Source organism: Mastomys coucha, unplaced genomic scaffold (genome assembly GCF_008632895.1).
Source record: "Mastomys coucha isolate ucsf_1 unplaced genomic scaffold, UCSF_Mcou_1 pScaffold19, whole genome shotgun sequence".
NCBI lineage: Eukaryota > Metazoa > Chordata > Mammalia > Rodentia > Muridae > Mastomys > Mastomys coucha.
This window is the reverse complement of record NW_022196901.1, coordinates 2,525,678-2,546,790: the sequence shown is the minus strand read 5'-3', so window position 1 is coordinate 2,546,790 and position 21,113 is coordinate 2,525,678. Positions and strand designations below refer to the sequence as shown.

At 39.2% G+C, this 21,113-nt stretch overlaps 1 protein-coding gene across 1 annotated transcript in view; it reads left to right on the top strand.

The window, feature by feature from the left end:
* Gtpbp10 (GTP binding protein 10) overlaps positions 1 to 17,766 on the top strand; it is a 29,199-nt gene extending 11,433 nt beyond the window's left edge. Inside the window, exons 5-10 of the mRNA XM_031379966.1 lie at positions 3,765 to 3,838; positions 6,701 to 6,753; positions 9,474 to 9,581; positions 10,282 to 10,359; positions 11,247 to 11,370; positions 14,220 to 17,766. Coding sequence (XP_031235826.1) covers positions 3,765 to 3,838; positions 6,701 to 6,753; positions 9,474 to 9,581; positions 10,282 to 10,359; positions 11,247 to 11,370; positions 14,220 to 14,428 — 646 coding nt within the window. The 3' untranslated portion in view covers positions 14,429 to 17,766. The remainder of the gene's footprint in view (positions 1 to 3,764; positions 3,839 to 6,700; positions 6,754 to 9,473; positions 9,582 to 10,281; positions 10,360 to 11,246; positions 11,371 to 14,219) is intronic.
* Positions 17,767 to 21,113: the final 3,347 nt, after the last annotated feature.

The window sequence follows — 21,113 nt, the reverse complement described above, 5'->3', positions numbered from 1 at the left end:
AGTCTGACCGGAGCTTGTCCTGTCCCTGATGCCCTGCAAGACCCCTGCGACTCATGGGGCCTTTGCCTTCCAGGTGGATGCTCCCGGCTTAGGAACTCACCTCAATTGAGTTTTTTGATGAAGCTTATGGTTGTTCTTTTAAATTCTACATCCTGGAGTTCATCTACATAATTCTCATTGGTAAACATTTCTAAAGGACTAGTAGGTTTTGGAAAGAAGATACTGGCTTGATCATTTTGCATCGTTGATATTTTTGCAATGAAATCAATGTATGTGCACTTTTGTTGGTTTGGGCATGTGGACTTTGCTGGTTCTAGGTCTGATATAGACAGAGCAGTAGAAAAGAGGATGTATGAATAGGCTGGACCTGAAGGCTGGAAATGGCTTGAGTGGAATAGAGTCAGTCAGATGAGCAGAGTGGACAGGGGCAGTATACAAGATGTACCTTTTGGTGCCTGGATTAGGGGCGGGGGTTGGTGGGGCAGGAGTAGATAGGCCTAGATTGGAAAGTTGGAGATGGCATGGGAAGTTGTCGGTAGCAGGGGAGGCATGTCAGATGACTGCAGAGAAGAACAGACTAGCCTGGGCCACTGAATATGTGTCCCAGGCTACCTGTGGCTGGCTGGGGAGAAGGCATGAATGAGGAAGTCAGTAAAACTCACCAGGCTAGACCCTGGGGAAGGAAGAAGGTCTGGCTAGGTAGAAAAGTTAATTAAGTCACAGAAGGAACCTGTGGGTGGTAGCATGTAGGACAGATCATTAGAAAATAAGTGATCCTTATTTTTAATTCTTATGCTTAATGTTTATATTTAACACTTAATACAAGATGGTCCCTTAAGGGAAATCAATAAGGTCAAAACCTTTGAAGTGATCATATATTTTAAACCCATATTTACTCATTTAGAAATTTATTACAGTAAAAAAAAATAAAGATACAAAGATTTAAGATAATCACCATATTGCTTTTTGTTTTTCAATTTTCATTTTATGTATGGGTGTTTTCCTTCAGGTCTATCTGTGTACTGTTTGTATGCTTAATGTCCTCAGGAGCCAGAAGGAGGCATCGGATCCCCTAGGCTGGGACTACACATAATGTATATTTAATATTACATTTTCTTTTTTTGCAAAAAGAAAATAAAAGAGCAATTTAGCTATTCTACCACTCCAAATATCAGTGAAAAGTATATCTCTCTCAAGTTATATACACATTTTCATTACATTTACTTGTGTTTGTGCATATTTGTGTGGGCATGCAGTTGCCACAACACATGTATAGAATCAGAATAATTTTCAGGAGTTGTCTTTCTCCTTTCACCACCTAGATCCCAGGGATCAAACACAAGTTGTAAGGCTTTATTCACTGAGCCTTCTCAGGGGCCTCTCAATGGCTTTTATATACATATTTTTGCAAAGTTATTTATGATTGCAACAAGTTGATTGCAGTATGAATGCCATTAGAAAGCTGGTTGGATAAATTGTGTATTACCATTGAAAAGTTGTTCTTACTGTCATGCAGGTTAAAAGCGATCAATAAATTATGAAATATTTTTCAAAAGAAATTAAGGCACATTTTATTAGTCCAGGTTCTCTAGAGGACAAGACTTATAAAATCCATGGCAAGGGACTATGCTAAATGATGCTATCTATGTACATGGCAGCAAAAAGGCTAAATTGTAAAGAAGAAGCTCTGTGGGACCAATGACCCAGTTTCTTTAAAAGTAAATAGCAAAAGAGAAGCAGAATGAAAGGTAAGCGTATGTGGAAAACAGATTTATTTCAAAGACACTCCAGCTAATTATAGTTCCAATGTTTTATTTCAATTTGTATATAAAAACAAGATTTTAAAAGTTGGAGCCACCTGAACTAAAACTGCCCAGAATGCCTCCTCCCTGAGGGCTAGCTTTCCTGGGACAGAAAGCACAATGCAAGCCTCCAGAGGAGGGCAGCCCAGTTTTATCCAGCTGTGACGCTCATGGGCCTATCAGTAACCAGCCCGCCCCCATGACACTATAGGCAGTAACCCACAGGTCGACACTTGGGAGGCAGAGGCAGGTGATGTGTGTGTGTGTATGTGTGCGCATCCATGCATACAATAACAAATACGAGGCTACGAATTTTAAAGAGAGTAGGGAGGAGTATATGGAACAATGTGGAGAGAGCAAAGGTAAGGAAGAAAGGTCTTAGTTATATTATAATCTCAAAAACATAAAAATTAAATAAAAAATGGTATTGGTAGTATTTTGTAGCTATTAATAGTAATTGGAGCTAGGTGATTACCACATTAGTTATTTCTCTATTTTTGTCTATGTTTGTAATGTTTACAATCCAAAAAGCATTAAATAATGTTTTATCAGTGTTAGCTATAGATAGTGAATTGCAGGGCTAACGAGCTGGTTCATCAGTGAGGAGCACTGGCAGTTCTTCCAGAGGATCGGAGTTGAATTCTCAGCATCTAGATAGTTACCCTCCACTGTCTCCCAGGGTCTCCAGTTCTGGCCTCAGCAGGCACCAGACACACATGTGGTGCATAGGATACAAGCAAAACACCCATCCACAGAAATACAAATCAAGAGAAAAGGGAGAGTGCATCACAAGGTCTTGAGCTTTAGGAGTTATTTTTAATTGTGTGTATGCACATGTGTCTGTGTGAGTGAGTCCAGTGCACGTGGAGGTTTGACCTGTCAGTTCCCTCTGAAGCTGGAGTTACTGCAGGCACTAGTGGGTGAGAAGGGCCTCTGCCTCTGCAGAAGCAGTGCAGACTCTTCTTAACCCTTCAGCCATTCTCTCCAGCCCTCAATTTTTATTTGTTTACCTAATTTGAAAAAAAAAAAGAGGTGCTCTCTTAAATCTGAAATTCATACTTTTACTTTATTCATAAGTATATTTTTTCTCAAGTATTCCAAAATTATTTTATACTTACAATCTTGTGGAGAGAGACTGAAGAATTGACTCCTATGCTTCTTGAATATAGAGTATATATTCTACTATTGAGGTGTAATCCCTGTATTCTAATCATAATTCCAAAAATACTCATAATCATAGTTCCAGAAATACTCAAGAAATCTACATTTGAGAAGGGGAGGGCTTGGAGGGAGAGGCAAGCAAATCTCTGTGAGTTTGAAGTCAGTCTGGTCTACAGAGTTCTGTGACAGCCAGGACTACACAGAAAACACACAAAACAAGAGGGGTGTTCTCTATGTAGCCTGGTGGTCCTGGACCTCTGTAGACTGGGGTAGTCTTGAACTTCCCTCTGCCTCTCTCAAGTGCTGAGATTAAAGGTATGTGCTGTCACTACCTGGCAAGAAATCCACTTCTTGTCAGAACAGAGTCCAAGAATGGAGTCGAATGAGAATTCTGAGTGCTTGTGAGAAAACTCCAAGAAAACATGAGTCTTGCTACCCCAGTTTCTTCAAAACAAAGAATTGTTCTTGGAATATGTTTTCATGCTCCTTCCAGGTGTAGCAGATAGGAGTGCCGTTATTATTCACATGCCTCTATGGAAAAACATGTGTTTGCCACATGTGACTTAATCTTGTGATTGAACACCTGGCTCATGTGATTCTTTTTAACCCCCAAGCATAAATTTCCGGATGCTTTGAATAAAACTGACTATTGCTTGAGACTTTAGTCCACTTAATTTTTAGCCCCTGCTCCCCCAGGTTCACACCACCAACTAGAGTAGTAAACACTTGAAATGTTGAGTATTCAGAAACATGTAACTAATTCTGATATTTGTTATAATGCACATATATAATGTATTTCAGATTCCCAAATGCTGGAAAGTCCTCCTTACTAAGTCGGGTTTCCCATGCAACGCCTGTGGTTGCAGATTATGCATGTAAGTATAATTGGTGTATTTTAGTGTGTGAGGTAAGTTTTCTTTGCATACAAGTCCGAGTTTAGCTTTAATTTGAAAGCTTTCAGCAGTTAAAATCTATGAATTTCCTTTTAATCTTTCAAGCCACTACAGTCCTCACAAAAGTTTTTTTATTATTTATTTATTTGTTTATTTATTTTGGTTTTTTCGAGACAGGGTTTCTCTGTGTAGCTCTGGCTCTCTTAGAACTCACTCTGTAGACCAGGCTGGCGTCGAACTCAGAAATCCGCCTGCCTTTATATTTCTTGTCCTTGTTAGGAACATTGCTGCATTTACTTGGTTACTATAGGATTTTAACGCTACTTACTTAGCTCGTGTTATTCATTTTGAGAAATACTGGCAAGACAAAGATAAACATTTTTATTAATTTTATAGGGAATTTTTTTTGAACCATATTAGGCTGTGCTGCTAGAAAAACTGGTAAGCAGTGTTGTAACATTAATTATACTCAGACTAGGGAGAAAGGAATGTGTATGTTTGTGTGTATGGATATCATTGATAAATATAAGTGAAGGAAAGCGTTAAAGAGCAGAAGTAACTGCTATAGGTAGACCTTCCTGAGATACTGTGCTTGGGCAGAGATACGCACAATAATTATGATTAATCAGAGCTTTAGAATAGAGGTGAAGGGCCTTTTAAGTCATGAAAAGAGCCTATATGTTGTGATTATAAAAAGAGAAATAGATATTAAGATATGTTCTATTGGGGTATGGTGAGGTGTGGGGAAAGGGGGTGCCTCAGAGGGCCCATGCCAAAGCATCCCTTCCCCCTGAGAGACCAGCCATATTTTGGTATCATATAGAATAGAGTTTATTTAGGGCATGGAGAAGTGAGTTAAGAGGGTAGTAAAGGCAGAGAGAGAGAGAGAGAGAGAGAGAGAGAGAGAGAGAGAAAGAGAGAGAATGAAGAGGAGGAGGAGGGAGAGGAAGAGGAGGGAGAGGAGGAGGAGGGAGAGGAGGAGGAAGAGGAGGAGGAGGAAGAAAAATAGATGTAGAGGCCAGCCATGACCATGTGGAGAGAGGGGGGAAGAGAATGGGGAGAGAAGGGGGGCAAGAGGGCAAAGGGCAAGAAAGAGAGACAAGAGTAGGAGAGAGAGAGGAGGGGGCAAGCAGCCCCTTTTATAGTGGGCCAGGCCTACCTGGCTGTTGCCAGGTAACTGTGGGGTAGAGTTTAGGCAGAATGCTAACACTATACGGAGCTCAGTAGTTATAGGAAATGTGTTTGTCTAGAGAACATGAAGTAAGAACTGGAGGAAGGAAGTGAGATTAAAATCTGATCCAGTTCCATAGACTACATGGGTTGTCTTTCATCTTATTAAACATCTTAAGAATATCTAGAAGACTTTATGGAAGGGATAAAATAGATTTTCCAAAGTTAGTCTATATTAAAGAAATTGGTTGGTATAAAGCATTAAGGAATCTGGAAAGAGGAGTTAGTATGCTAGTGCAGTAGCTAGCTGAGATGTACTGAAAGATAGGGTTAAAGGTATTGACTGAATATGATACAGTATTTGCCATTATTAAACATAAACCCACAGGATGGCAGTCAAGTTGACAAGCCAGATTAGCCTTGATAGAAGGAAAGACAAAAAGTCCAGGAGAGGGCTGCTATAGAAATAGAGCATCAGAACTGCTCAGATGAGAACTTTCCCAGGCCCTGTGTGGTGGCTTATAGGTAAAGGCACTTGCTGCTAAGCCTGACCATTCAGTTTTACATGTGGTAGAAGGAGAAAACTGAGTCCTGGAGGTATTCTCTGACCTCCACATGCATACCATTCCATGCACAAGTCCTTCTCCCAAGTAAATAAATTCATAAAGGTAGTGAATTCTTAAAAAGAAAAATTTGCTGCAGAACCAGTGATTGTGATCAGAACCTAAATTCTGAGCCCTTAAACATTCTTAAGCTGCCCTGGACATGCAATAGGACTTCAGGCCTAAGCACAGAAGTCTCTATCTTTTTTAAAGTACAATGTGAAGCCAGGCAGTGGTGGCGCACACCTTTGGTCCCAGCACTTGGGAGGCAGAGGCAGGCGGATTTCTAAGTTCAAGGCCTGTTGCAGGAAATATTTAAAAAGATCACTTCATAAACCCTTCTTCCCGCCAGACCACGTTCTTGTACCGATACTGGCCAGCCTCATCACTATGTCCCAGGGTCCTGCTATCCTCTCCCAGCTAGCAAGGTCATCTTGCTTACATGCAATGTTCTACACACCCCACAATCAGTCATCTAGAGCCTAGTTACCCAGTAGAAACATGACTCTTAAGGCTTAATTATCCAATCAGGTTTATATATCAATAAGATCACAATTTATAAGATGCCAATACAATAATTTCAGAGTCAAATGATAAAGATAATGCTTTAGCCCAATTATTCTAACTTTGTGAAAACCTTAGCTACTTGTGGCTGTTTAAAACCATACAGGGTCTTTCTGTTCACCTGCCTCCATGATGATTTTTCCTGCTTCTCCACTCCGACCTCCTCACGCCTAAATTTCTAGCTCCACCTCCCTATTTCTGACCAATCACAGACCTGTCATTGCTCTAATGTGATTGGACAGAGAAAATGCTGCAACACAGGCCAGCCTGGTCTACAGAGTGAGTTCCAGGACAGCCAGGGCTACACAGAGAAACCTTGTCTTGGAAAAAAAAAAAAAAGTACAATGTGAGTGACAGAGATAACTCTAGTACCCATTTCAACAAATTAAAATGGGATTAAATAAATTCAGCAAATAGATATTATTCAATCTATATATAATGTTGACATTTTTTTCTAGGAAATTTAGTCTTTATTCCTTCCTTAATTTACTGCTATTTCTCCTTTCAGTTACAACACTAAGTCCTGAACTTGGAAAGATTATGTACAATGATTTCAAACAGGTTGGTAGTTTTAAATTAAAATACAGTTGGTTTTGTATTGGGTTTTCCTTTTTTTTTTAATAGAACTTTTAAAAATATTTTTATTTATATGAATATGTATGCGTGTATGCCTTTGTATGAAGTCAAATGGGTGTCCGATTCACTGGCACTGGAGTTACGGGCAGTTTTAAGCTATCTGATGGTGTGCTAGGAACTGAACTTGAGTTCTCTACAAGAAAACATATGGTGTTAACCACTAAGTCATCTCTTGCCTGGTAGTAGGACTTTATATTTACATGCATCTATAGTCTTGAAGGAAAAAACAGGGCTTGTTGTTGCTATTGTTGTTTGATAAGTAAAACTATGGACAGAGTAATTCGGTTCAACAGTATTAGAGTAAAACAAGAATTTAATTTCTTCTCTATCCAAGTGTTATACTCACTTCATCTCTACAGAATTGTGCCTTGGTTATGTCTTCCCTAGTCTGTATCTTTTCAGTGTATGCTCTTTTTTACTACCCCAGTGAATTGTTAATCTCCAGTTCTTACAATGACTTTCTATAGAAACTATAGTACTTTTGTGAAAACTGTTTAATTCCAAAGTTCTGATTCTGAAAAGGGGGAAGGCGGATGGTTCATTGTTGTTTGCTTTATATTCTTCTTAAGAAAGAACTATAGTTGCTTTATATACACAGAGAAGCCTGCATGTCGGTGTTTCTAGCAGCTTTATTCATAATTACTAGAACTTGGAAATAATCAAGATTCTCAGTATGTGAATGGATTAACGGTGTTACATCTAGACAGCAGAATTGTCAGTTTTAAAAATTAATGGACTTTGAAGCCGTAAAAAGATAAGATCTTGAATACATATTGCTCATGGAAGAAGGCAAGAGGCTATCTTCTTCTAATGTCAACTATTGGTACTCTAGTAAAAGCAAACTGTGGCAAAAACAAGAGTCAATTTTGTCAAGATAAAAAGAACCGAGGCATGCACAGAGGAAGCCCTGATGATTCTTAGGATAGAGAAACTTTTCCGTGTGATACCACTACTACTGATGCATCATTCATTTGTCAAAACCTTCAAAATATACAAGATCAGGGGTATACCCTGTAGAAAGTATGGATCTTAAATGGTAATGGTGTGTAAGCTCATGAAATTCTCAGACACAATAAAAAGTTCTGAGTAGTGATGTAACAAAAAAATAAAACTTCAACTATTGTAGAGTATTAAATGCTAAATAAACTTATAGTATATAGTATATGTTGGACATAAGGACCAATATTTAGAAGAAAAGAACATTATTTATTGAAATTGTCCCGCAGTTTCATGAACCGGGTTCTGCCTCGACCAAAGGGAGAACAGAGACCTGAAACACAGAGTTCCGAGAACAAAAGGACACGAGCCAAGTTGAGGCTTTCCAATCAAAGCTCTCCTTTACTTGGGGGGTTCAGCATTTATATACAAGAGAATGTACTGAATCTCTGGTTACAACGACATTTGAATAACATAAAGAATTAGGGAGGAGTCAGGAAGAGTCAGAGCAAAGTCTAGGAGGATGTCAAAGGGAAACGGGCTGCAGGGCTGAAGGTGTAAACTTAGAGCGTCTGGCAGGTCTCAGCTCGGGAATGGCTGGAGGCGCAGTCCACAGTGGGGGAGGAGGTCAACAGCAGATGTCTTCAGGCTGTATACATGCCAGCCAGCAGGCGCACAGCAGGCAGGAGTTGAGTCTGCAGTGGCAAACTCCGATGTCTTGCAGCTGAGGGACCCCAACAATTTATACCTAATGTTTAAGGGAAATCAGTAGAGATTTCTGAAGGAGATTTTAGGATATGAGATCCCTGCTGTGCACACACCTCTGTCTTGTAGAGACAACCTCCTTTCAGACTCAGGATTCCCTTTCAAAATGGGTGACCGTGCTTCTCCTTCCTTACTGCATCTCAGATCATCTGGGTGGGATAGGAATTGCAATGACACATGATGCCTGGTCTCCAGAGACTTCAAACTAATGTCTTAGGGAATGCCTGGCTATTTGTAATAGATGCCCCCTCGGTGGTCCCGATGATGCAGCAGGTGTATGGTGCACAGCAAGGCTTGAAAAGTGTAGTGATTGCTAATAACTGTCACCCATAGGAAGACAACGGGATGCTGCATTGTCTCAGTGTGTAGGAATAGACAATCATCCTGTTGCCTATGGTGAACAGAAAAAGAGCAATGGCACCATTTACAATTGGAATGTAAAACTTAGAAAATGTGAGTGTATTTGCTATGTGTGAATGTTAATGAATTCTGCTTATAAAAGTTATAATTTTACAAAAGAGTTCATAAGTGGAATACAGGGTTAGAATTAAAGACTAACAGGACTCAGTAAGTAGAGGAGTTTACATGCTGACCTGATGACCTGAATTCGATCCCAGGATCCCACAGGTGGCAAGAGAAAACTGACTACTAAGAGTTGTCCTCTGCCCACATGCAAGTTCTAGTTCATGTGTGCCTGCACACATTCACACATACGTACACACTAATTAATTATTTATACGCTTAGGTTAGTAGCTGTTAACTAAGTACTAAACTAAACCCCCAATAACTGTAATTTGGTATAGTAATGAGTTAAAATGGGTCACAGATATCAGATAACAAAAGATTTTAGCAAAGATGTTATAGAGTGATTTATTAGAAACTATATGAAGTTTGAAAATTTGGGAAAAAATTGACCTTGGTTTCATTTTTTTCTTTTTTATTAGATTTCAGTAGCTGATCTCCCTGGTTTGATAGAAGGAGCACATATGAACAAAGGCATGGGCCATAAGTTCCTCAAGCATTTAGAGAGAACCAGGCAACTGCTTTTTGTTGTAAGTCATGCGCACATCTGTGATGTTCAAATGGATTAACTTGTTTTTCCTAAAAATACTTTGTAAGATCAAAGATAATGTGTCACAAAATAATGTTTTCATCATTAATGAATGCTGTGCCATATCTTACGGTGGTACCAAAAGATCTTCCAACCTGGTGACACCACAGCCATCTTAGACATGTGATCATACTCTGTGCGTTCACACAGTGGTAAAATCATTGGATGTGTTTTCAGAATGTAGTACTGTTTAATAACAGTACATGATGGTACTAGTAAATATTACTCCTGTAAGGGGTTGCACTGGGGGAAAAGTACAGTAGATAATGCTTGTTTATAATACGGGGCTGCAAATACTGTTGCTGTTGTTTTATATGTATACTTGGCCAGACTTGACCAAGACTTTCATCCCTTGAGATTTTGGCAGTCTTACGAATATCTCTTTCAGTCTAGTTGGTATGCTTGAGTCAAGCATGAGATTATCAATATTGCTATCAGTTATCAATACTAGTTTTTCACCAATGACTCACTTTCTAGTAATGCTTATAGTTATCATGACAACACAGTTTGTTATTTCATTGAATGACTGAATTACCAATTAAATATAGATTGAGAAATTATTCCTTGTTGAAATTATTGAGAAAAAACATTTCTAAGTATAAAACTGTATAACTGATTTATGTTCTGTGTTTTCTCTCTAGGTTGATATTTCTGGATTTCAGCTTTCTTCTGTAACTCCATATAGAACTGCCTTTGAATCTATAATACTTCTTACAAAAGTAAGTTTTCTGGTTCTCTGTGTTCTAGATCTAGCCCAAGTAGGCATGTCACATGGTGATCATGGTAAGCACCTTTTTAAAGATTTTATATCAGTTGGAAAGTTAAGGTTGCTATTTCCAAGTGTTCAGTATTCACCCTTTCCTCCAACACCGTCCTCTGCTGCACATCCCCTCACTCTTGCCTGGCTCTGCTCTGGCATCTTTCCTGAAACATTGTCCACTTGTGAACTTGCCTCACATTCTTTGCTTTGTTGGAGGGTACTGACGACCAAGCCATGAATGCTACACCAGCATTCTGCCACTGAGCTCTACTCCTAGCATGTTCCTTATCATGTAAGCAATATTGCTAAGAGTTACTGAATAACCTTACCTTACTGCCATTATTTCTCATTGCTTACAATTAATGTGCCCTTGACTGCTCAGTCTGTAACTCATGACCATCTTTTGCTTATGCTTTAGACTTACTAGGCATCTGTGACTGAATGTCATGTTAAACACTACAGGAAGAAGGAGAAAAACACCGCAGCCTCTTCTGCTTTAATTCTGTAGCTGTCCCCACAGTATTGAAATTTACTTTTAAGTACATATGCCTTTTCCAAGAGTGCAACAGATACTAAATTGTCATAACTAGTGTATGAGTCTTATCCCTGCTGACTCGGGTGGCTTGCATTTGGCCCTAGGCACAATATCAGCTGTTTCTGGGAAGTCGTGTGAGCTAGCATCCTGTTCACAGGTTTAGCATTGTTATATTGTTATAAAACCATATTTTATAGTCATTATGATTTATTGCTTTGTGGTGATATGAATGCGCTGTAGAATTACCAGGTTATTAAAGAAAAATCACCATTACCTTGTTACTGTTGCTTGTTTTTTCTTTTTATTTAAAGGAGTTGGAGTTGTACAAAGAAGAACTGCAGACAAAACCTGTACTCTTAGCGGTTAATAAGATGGACTTGCCGGATGCCCAAGTTAAACTTCATGAACTGATGAAGCAGCTCCAGCACCCTGAAGGTAAAGTGTATGTTCACTTTGATCTATTCCGCAGTACTATCTGTGTGCAGAGAATGTCAGGGATTTTTGGTTTTGATGGGTGGTTAAGTTCTTGAGACAGGATTTCCTATAGCCTAGGATGTCTTCAAGTTTGTTGTTTTTCTAAGGATCACCTTGAATTTCTGCCTCTACCTCCCAGGTGCTAGAATTATAGGCACGTACTACTATGGCCGATGGTAGTAAAAATCAACGGGAAAGAAAAACTAGTGTTTTGTACTCTAGAAACTCTATATTTAAAGAAAGAACACATAATGTTTGATGCACTGGAATAGCATTGACCAGTCATTATCAAGCCTCAAAACAAGTATGTTAAGTTAGAGAAAGAAAGACTACTTATATCCAAAAAGGTTGTTTCATTAAAAAAACCTAAAATGTATATAGACCTGTAAAGGATGTGAGAGAGAGCCTAGAGAGATGTCTCAGGCATTGAGAGCACATGCTGCTCTAGTAGAGGGCCAGAGTTACTTCCCAGCATTCCTGTCAGGTGCCCCATAGCCACCCATCAGGGAATCCGATGCCTCTTGTGTTCACACACCTCTGCACCCAGACACCCATTCATACATTTAACTAAAGAGAAAATAAAAGTTTTTGTCTTTTGACTTTTTTTTTTTATATTTTAATTTTTGATGGTCTCATAATATAACTCTGGCTATCTGGAAATCATTATGTAGACCAGGATGGTTTTGAAATCATAGAGATCCACCTGCTTCTCCTCCTGAGTGCTGGTGTTAAAGTGTGTACCATCATGACCAGCAAAGATAAAATAAATCTTTAAAAAGAACACAAGACCAAACCACCCAAGATGTGTGAGATAAGTTGGCAACTACCTGTGGAGCGTAACAGGTTCTGTCACAGTGCCTTCGTCAGCCCTGGATCTTTGTTTCACTGGTATACCCTGTATTTTAACAAATCTAGTAAGGTCTTACTTTTTTTTTTTTTCTTGTTTCGTTTTTTGAGACTTTTTTTTTTCATGGTTATTTTGTTTGCATGTATGTCTGTGTACCATGTGCATTTTCAGTGGCAGGCATCAGATTTTCGGGGTCTGGAGTTACAGACAGCTATTAGCTGCCATGCTGGAATGGAACCTGTTCTCTGGAAGAGCAGCCATGTACATAACTACCGGGCCAGCTCTCCAGCTCCCAAAGCTACTAGTTTTAAAGAGGGATTTTTTTTTATAGATGTTGTTATTGTTGTTTTACTACTGTTAACTTGGTAGCTCTGGAGAATATTAGTCTTTAGAAAAAAACAGTTAGTTCTGTGGTTATGTGACACAGAAAGTAATGTGTGTGACTAATGTCTGTGACTAAAAGGATATGTCTGAAATTCCTTAAGTGGAAATATTTCCACTGTATAAAGAAACCCAGAGGGACTGACTTAGTCATTATTCTATTGCTGTGAAAGACACCCTGACAAAGGCAACTCTTGTAAAGGCAAGCATTTGACTGGGGGCTTGCTTATAGTTTTAGAGTCTTACATTATCATCCTGGTGGGGACATAGCTTCATGTATGGCCCTGGAACAGTAGCTGAGAGCTACATCCTGATCCGCAGGCAGGCAGAGAGACAGACAGACACTGGGCTCAGCTCCGTATGGGCTTTTCAAAGCATCGAAGCCCACCTGCAGTGACACACTTCCTCCAACAACACCTCTTAGTCCTTCTAATCTTATCAAATAGTGTCACTTCCTGCTGACTAAGGATTCAAATACATGAGCCATTCTTATTCAGACCACCTCAGGGATTTGTCACAGTGTGGCAAACGGAGTGTTGTAGGACACTTTTATCCTGTGGTAATGATGTGTTGTTTTGGTGTCTAGAAGAGGACATCATGACAAGTGGCCATGTGCTTTTGAAGAATACCGATTTCATTCTTTTATTGGAAGGATAATTGGGGAAAACAGACTTCAATATACTAAGATTAGCAGACAGCACCAAGGTCATTTTTCTTTCTTTGAAAATCATTTTCTTACATAATGTACATGTTAGAACTGTCTCTGAGTTAGTAAGTTAGTTTGGGTCATAAATATTCCCTAAAAGTCTTCATTCATTAATATCATTTACTTTATCAGTTCAGTAGTTCACTTTGCTTATTGATCTTGCAAATGGTGTACTAGAAGTGAGGGTAACTCAAGAGCATATATGTATTCTGGACTACCATAATTCTTGAGTTTATCTCTTTGGGTTTTCTTGGAGGTTTATAACGCTTAGAAATCAGGATGATTTCATTCTACCATTTTAGTTATTTGGCAGTTGGCCCATCCTTTCAGTTTGCTGCCCTCCTCCCCAGCTGCCATAGTGTTAGGGAGAAGATAAAGCTATTCAACAAATGTTATCCCTAAGTGACTGACTAGACAATGATTAACATGATCTGCCCTGAGCTATTCGGCCTCATGCTGCAATTTTTATTGTGGATCCTGGCCTCCATTTAAATAGTGATAACCCTGTGCCTGAAAGAAGTTAAAACTTACCTGTGTAAGTAAGGTAAGCCAAAATGTTCCAAGTGATGTCACTGTTTTTATAGAACTTTGTCTTATTTTATTTGGCCTCCTCACGAAATTTTTATTTTTCCTTTAAGTACTCTCATGATTTACTAGCATTTATTAATTCATTTTGTTTAAAATAAATTTGTCCAACGGTAATTTACTAAGTACTTACCTTGTGCTAAGAACCACCATTGTCAGTAATGAAACACAGATCCCAAGAGTGGGTGAGACAGGGCAGAACAGGTCCCTGTTCCAGATTCTAAGTTGTCAGTTTCATAGTTTTGAATTAATATTTTAAAAGCCAATGAAAATCACCTGTTCTTGTTTCAGACTTTCTGCATTTATTTGAAACAAAGATGATTCCAGAGAAGGCTGTAGAATTCCAGAATATCATTCCCATCTCAACAGTCACTGGTGAAGGGATTGAAGAGTTGAAGAACTGTATAAGAAAAGCACTGGATGAGGAGGATGACAAAGAAAATGCTGCGCATCATAGCAAACAGCTGCTTAATTTGCAGAATTCTAGTTTAGTGTTTTAGACTGAGCCCTGTCAAAGTGTGCTGCTACTGTTTCCAGAAAAGGCAGCATTGAAACCTTGTACAGCGTACTGACAGGATACTATTTGGTTCTAAGGAATCCGTAAATCATGTTTAAAGCATGGGTGAACTTGCAGTGCATTATGTTCAAAGAAACCAGGCAGGCACAGCAAGACAAATATCAGTGATCTCAACATGTGGAATCATAAAAAAGACAAATTTGAACTGATAGAAAAACTGAAAAAATGATAATTATTTGTAGTGTAAATAGGAGCTAGAAGATTAAGAGATGTTGGTCAAAAGATACAAAGTTTGAGTTAAGCTTTACAGATCTGTTATGTACCTTGTTTGTAGAATAATGTATCATATTTTGAAAATTTGTAAGAAAGTAAGTTTTAAGTGTTCGGACCACAGTTCTTTGAGAAAAAAATATATTTTGAAGTGGATTGACTCGGTGTTTCAAAACACATGCTGTGTATGATATAGATACATGTATAATTTTATATCAGTTAGAAATGGTATTGAAATTACATTAATTTGAAAGCTTTTCCTAATTTTAAAGATAGTATTTATCCATAGATTTCTCAATCTATGTGTCATCATTCAAGAAAATAAATTTAATCTTCCTTTTCTTCTTCTGGTTTTAGCTCAGCAAGATGATTTCTTTTTTGCATAAAGTATAGAGAAGACCCAGGCTAGCAAGCACCATGAGACGAGCAGGGCTCTTGTGTTTTATTCCTGATGTGGGTGGTCACTGAGTCCTATCCCATTGATGGGAGCTTGACCTCAAGGTCTCACTAATGGCTACTTGGGTCAAAGGGCTACTTTGATTTTCAAGTTTCTTACAACTACCCCCTCTTTATTACATTATTTTTCAAATTTAGGCAGTTTATGTTTTCCATTTGAAGTCTCTAAGAAGAGAAAATTATATAGTCAGTGGGGAAGCCTACCTTCCAAGAAGATGGGTTTTATTGATTCCTGCTTAAAGCATTTAAAAAATACAAATAGAGAATTTTTTTCCTTTGGGTGAAACTATATGAAATGTATATGTACATACTCACTTCTAAAAAATACATTCAAGCAGTATACAGGAGTATGAGGCAAAAGACATCTCTGTTTGCTAAGACCTTCAGTGTTAACCAGAGAAAGTTGCAGCCAAGAGCAGCCAGTGTTCTTAACTGCCGAGCCGTCTTCTCCAGCCCCTTTCTTTAATACTTTCTTATTTGTTAAAAATTATTTAATAACTTATTATTTAGTAACAGTTGTGGCCATTGACCCCTTTTTAAAAATCCTTTTTTAATTGTGTGTTGATTGGACTTAAATTTCTTCTGACTTAATAATGTGTATAGTTTGGTAAAATATTATTTATAATTTCAATCTAGTTTTTGTTCCCAATGCCCTCCTCTCATTCTAGTGCATGGACTAGTTTTCCTTGTATCTCTTTTTTCTTCATTACAGGCGAACTTATTGAACACTGCAGGCTGCTGCACATGCAGTGCTACAAAGAACAGGTAGAACACGTATCCCGCTCGTACTGCACAGCAGAAGCTGCAGGGAGCTGGCATGGCCTACTTCATAACAAAGAAGTGAGGCTGAGGAAAACCATGATGAGCTTATACTGGTCAGCCTACATGATTGAAGCTGGCCTTGTTTGACACTTTATCCCATCAGTGCCCTTTTCAAATCTTTTCTACCCATCAACGAGTAGCAGTGAGGACAGCTCCACAAGGTGAATTCTTTGATCTGATTTTGTCTTAGTGCTGGTCTTAGTTAAGTCGCCTTAGGTGGGTATCTTAGGGTTCCATTGCTGTGAAGAGACCATAACCAAGGCAGCTCTTATAAAGGACAACATTTACTTGGAGCTGTCTTAAAAACTCAAGAGGATCAGTCCATTATTGTCTTGGTGGGAAGGAAAGCAGTAAGCAGACACACATGGTGCTGAGAGAGTGGAGAGTTCTACATCTTAGTTGGAAGGCAGCCAGATGGCGAATCTTCTGTGGGCAGCCAGGAAGAGGGGGGGTCTCTTTTGCACTGGGTGGAGCTTGAGCACTGGAGATTCAAAGCCCACCACCATGGTGACACACTTCTTCCAACAAGGCCACACCTCCTAATAGTGCCGTTCCCTGGGCCAAGTATATCCAAACCACTACAGTCCACTCTCTGGCCCCCATAGGCTTGTTCACATACATGAGTCAAAACTGAGGACTATACCTGACCATAGCATAATGCAAATTACATTTAGTCCAACTTCCAAAGTCCGGTAGTTTACAAGCGTAGTAATCTTAGCAATGTTTGAAAGTGCAAAGTCTCTTCTGAGATTCATGCAATTTCTTAACTAATCCCCTATAAAATCAAAAAGCAGATCACATACTTCCAACATCACACCATATATACATTACCTTTCCAAATGTCATGTGAGGAAATACTGGACCTAAGCAAGATCAAAAACCAGCTGGCCAAATTCCCAACTCCTTTCAGCTCTGATGACCGCAACACAATTCTTTCTCCTGGGCTGGTTCTACTCCCTGCTAGCAGCTTTCCTCTGCAGGTATCTATAGCTCTTACATCTCCAAGGCAACTCAACTTTATAGCTTCTTGTTCCAGTGTCTGGGATCTGCATATCTGGGCTCCTCCAGATGACTGGTCACTTCTCCAGCTCTGCCTTCTGTAGCACTCTAGTCTCTGATTAAGTTTACCTGTTCTTAGTGGCATCTCCAATACCCTGGAGTTTTCTGCTGCAACTAGGCTTCACCAGTGGCCTCTCATAGACTCTCTTCACGGTACCAAGTCTTAGCTTCTTTGTATGACGTTTTCAGTCCTGGGCTGTCAACTGAAACTGAGGCTGTACCTTCACCAGTGGTCTTTCCTGGCCTCTCAGAGTGCTAGGTCTCAGCTGCTCTCCCTGCCCCTTTATTTCTTCAAAACCAGTACCACCTGCGTGACTCTTAGACATTACCAAGTCTGTGTACAAGCACAAGGCACAACCTTGGCCACCTCTGAGACACAGCGTCTTTGTGCTCTCAGAAAACACTTCCCAGAAGATTTCACCACAATGATACCTGTCTCTTCTTAATCATCACTAATTTTTTAGCTGCAGCATCAACTGTGCAGCTTTTCTATTTATTCAGTAACCTTTTTTATTCTTGACTCTAAAGCCAGAGCCACACGGCCAAAGCTGCCAAGTTCTGCTGCTTGTTGGGGCTGGAACATGTTCCCCTTGTTCTATTATATCTGTCACTGCCTGAGTTTGGCTGTCCTAGTACCTGCTCTGTAAACTGGCCTTGAACTCAGATATCTGTATGCCTCTGTCTCCTAAATGCTGGGATTAAAGGTGTGTACCACCACACTTGAACCAGAGCCTTTCTTTACCTTCTCATAAGATCTTTTATAAGTTCTAGATTGTAGGTCATTCCAGATGTAGTCAAGTTGACAACCCAGAATAGTCGTCATAATTCATCCCTTGCCATTTTGACACATAATCATACCTCCTTATGTCCCAGTGAGAACAATAACCAGGCCATCGTAATGCCTACCATAACTATCCCTTGTTCAACTGCAAATGCATAAACAATAAGCTTAACTGGGTGGGTTCTTGCCCTGAGGTCACCAATGTCACCAATCCCTTAATTCCATTTAATATCTCTGAACACAGGTTTAGTTCCATTGTATTTCCTGGTGCCCCTTTAATACTTGAACCATGTACTTTGTATTTTTCTCTTCTAAGCTTTCTACGTTTGATCAAAATGCTCATAAGAATGAGCCATAGGACAGAGTCTAAATTTAGTTGACTTGAGACTTCTTTTGTCAGTGCCATTAATCTGAGTTCCTTCACCTGAACTTTAGGCAGATTCTGCAGAGAAGAGCAAAAGGCAGCCATATTCTTCACCAAAACATCCTAATAATGATCTCCATGAAACATACTAAAATTTCTTGCCCCTGAAACCTCTTAACCCTACAGTTGAAATCGCACTCAGCACCAATGTCTTTCATAGTTCCTACTGGGCTAGCCCATTAAGCTGCACTTAAAGCATTCCATTGCTTTCCAGATCCAAAGTCCCAAAATCCATATTCCTCCAAACAACACCGTGCTCAGTTCTATCACAACACTGCCCCAGTCCTTGGGACTAAGTTCTCTTAGGGTTCATTGCTGTGAATGGACAACACAACCAAGGTAACTAAGGAAAATATTTAATTGGGACTAGTTTACAGTTTCAGAGGTTCAGTCCATTATCATCATGGTGGGAGCATGTAGGTAGACATGATACTGGAAAAGCTGAGACTTCTACTTCTTGACCTGAAGGCAGCCAGATGGAATGTCTTCTGCAAACATCCAGAAGGTGGGTCTCTTCTGCACTGGGTAGAACTTGAACACTGAAGCCTTAAAAGCCAACTCCACAGTGGCACACTTCCTCCAAGGCCACACCCAGTCTAACAAGGCTACAATCTCCTAATAATGCCATTCCCTGGGTCAAGTAAATTCAAACCACCGAAGGGTTTGAAGATGAATAGGAACGTGTTTGTGAGTGATGTCTAGGCTACTATTAAATAAACTAATAGTTTATTATGTAATTATTAAAATATTATTGAAGATGTAGCCTATTTACATCTTTTAAAAGCTGTTGATTATTTTCCTAAATAGAAGGAAAGAGCCTAGATTTATAAAAACAATTTAGGAGTATGTGTACACGTGTACATATGCAACAATGAGGCCTTAGGTTGGATCCCTCTGAGCTGCAGTTTGTAGACATTGCAAAATACCAGTCTTGTTTACATGAGTGCTGGAATCTGAACTTCGATCCTCATGACTAGGTAGCAACTCTTTTTAATTCTGAGCCTAACATTTAGTGGCTGAGCTAGCTCTACACTCCCAAATTCATGTTCTACTTTATTAAAAAGAATTTAAAGAAGTGCATGTTCAAGATACTGGGTTTGAACTTCAGCATTGTTAATTAATTTATATTGAAGTACATATTTTAAGATTTCCTGAAATAAATTTTGTTTTTTTCAAGGGTATTCATTTTACCTTTCAAAATATATTTTCAAAATAGCTACATTTAGAATATAATTATTAACGCAATAATAAATTAGGAAAGGCAGGTTAAAAGAAAGAAAAAATAAATAAGGTAGCTCAGAGCCCTATGAGACAGTTCAAAAATGAGAGTTGTATGCCATTCTAATGGTATTACTAGCTTTTCCAGAGTCTCTTTATATAGTTACTGACTCAATATGCAGAAAGAGTTGTTTTGCATATAGAAACCACTGAACTTATTCGGGATGATTCCAAATTGGTTTCACCATTTATTCAATTACAACAAGTGATCAGAAATAGAAATCATGTATATAACACATAACAGATCCTGTATGGGTCTTTTAGGCCCTCTAGCACAAGGTTATGATGAAATTGATCAGCTACTAATAGGAATTGTCCTAGAGGCTTCAAAATTTCATTTTAAAAAACCTACCATGTTAATAGCAAATGTTTAAAGAAAGAATTATCTATCACTTAGCAACAGTCTAAGGAAGTTCTAAAGAAATATCCTAGTTGTTCTTTATATAACCAAATTTTGTCACCTGCAGAAAGTAACCCTAAAGGTACCCAAAGAAATTAAATTTGACAAATGGGTGTGTTTCATTTCACAGAGTTTGGTGCACTACACTATAGACGTATTCAGGATTTCAATGGGTACCAGCTTTATCTTCTGAAAAGGCTGGTTCTGTAATTATGCATTTATTAGAAGTTACAACCATTATGGGGATACCTGTACAAATTAAGACTAACAATGCTCCAATTTTTACACATATACACACTTACATATAAATCTACATATATAGATAGATAGATTTATATATTTATACATAAATATGTTATTAAATTATTTACATTCCAGATGTTGCTCCTCTTCCCAGATCCCCCTCCTTGAGTTCTTCACCCCATACTCCCTAATTTGCTTCTGAGAGGGTAACTCACCCACCCACCCACCCACCCATCTACACCTCACTCCTGCCAGCATTCTTCTTCCCTGGGCATCAAATTTCTACAGGATTAGGCACATTCTCTCTTACTGAGGCCAGACAAGGCAGTTCTCTGTTACATATGTGCTGGGGTCATGGACCAGCCCATTTATATTCTTTGGTTGGTTGTTCAGTCTCTGGGACCTCTGAAGGGTCTGGCTAGTAAATACTATTATTCTTCCTATGGGATTGCAATCCCCTTCAGCTCCTTCAATCCTTCCCTTAACTCGTCTGTAGGATTCATTAACCTCAGTCCAATGGTTAGCTGTAAGTATCTGCAGTTGTCTCAGTAAGCTGCTAGTAGAACCCTTCAGAAAAGAACCATGCTAGGCTCCTGTCTGTAGGCACAGCATGGCATCAGGGTTTGGTGCCTGCGCAAAACATGGATCCCAAGTTGGCTCAGTCACTGGATGGCTTTTCCTTCAGTCTCTGCTCCATTTTTTTCCCTGCATTTCCTTTAGACAGGAGCAATTCTGGGTCAAAAAATTTGAAGGTAGGTGGGTGGCTCCATGCTTCAACTGGGGGCCATGTCTATCTTTTGCAGGTGGCCTCTTTAAGTTCCATCTCCCTACAATTGGGCATTTCAGCTAAGGTTATCTCAGTTGATTACTGGGAGCCTCTCACATCCCAGGGCTCTGGGACTTTCTAGAGGTTTTCTCTGCCCCCTACCTACTAC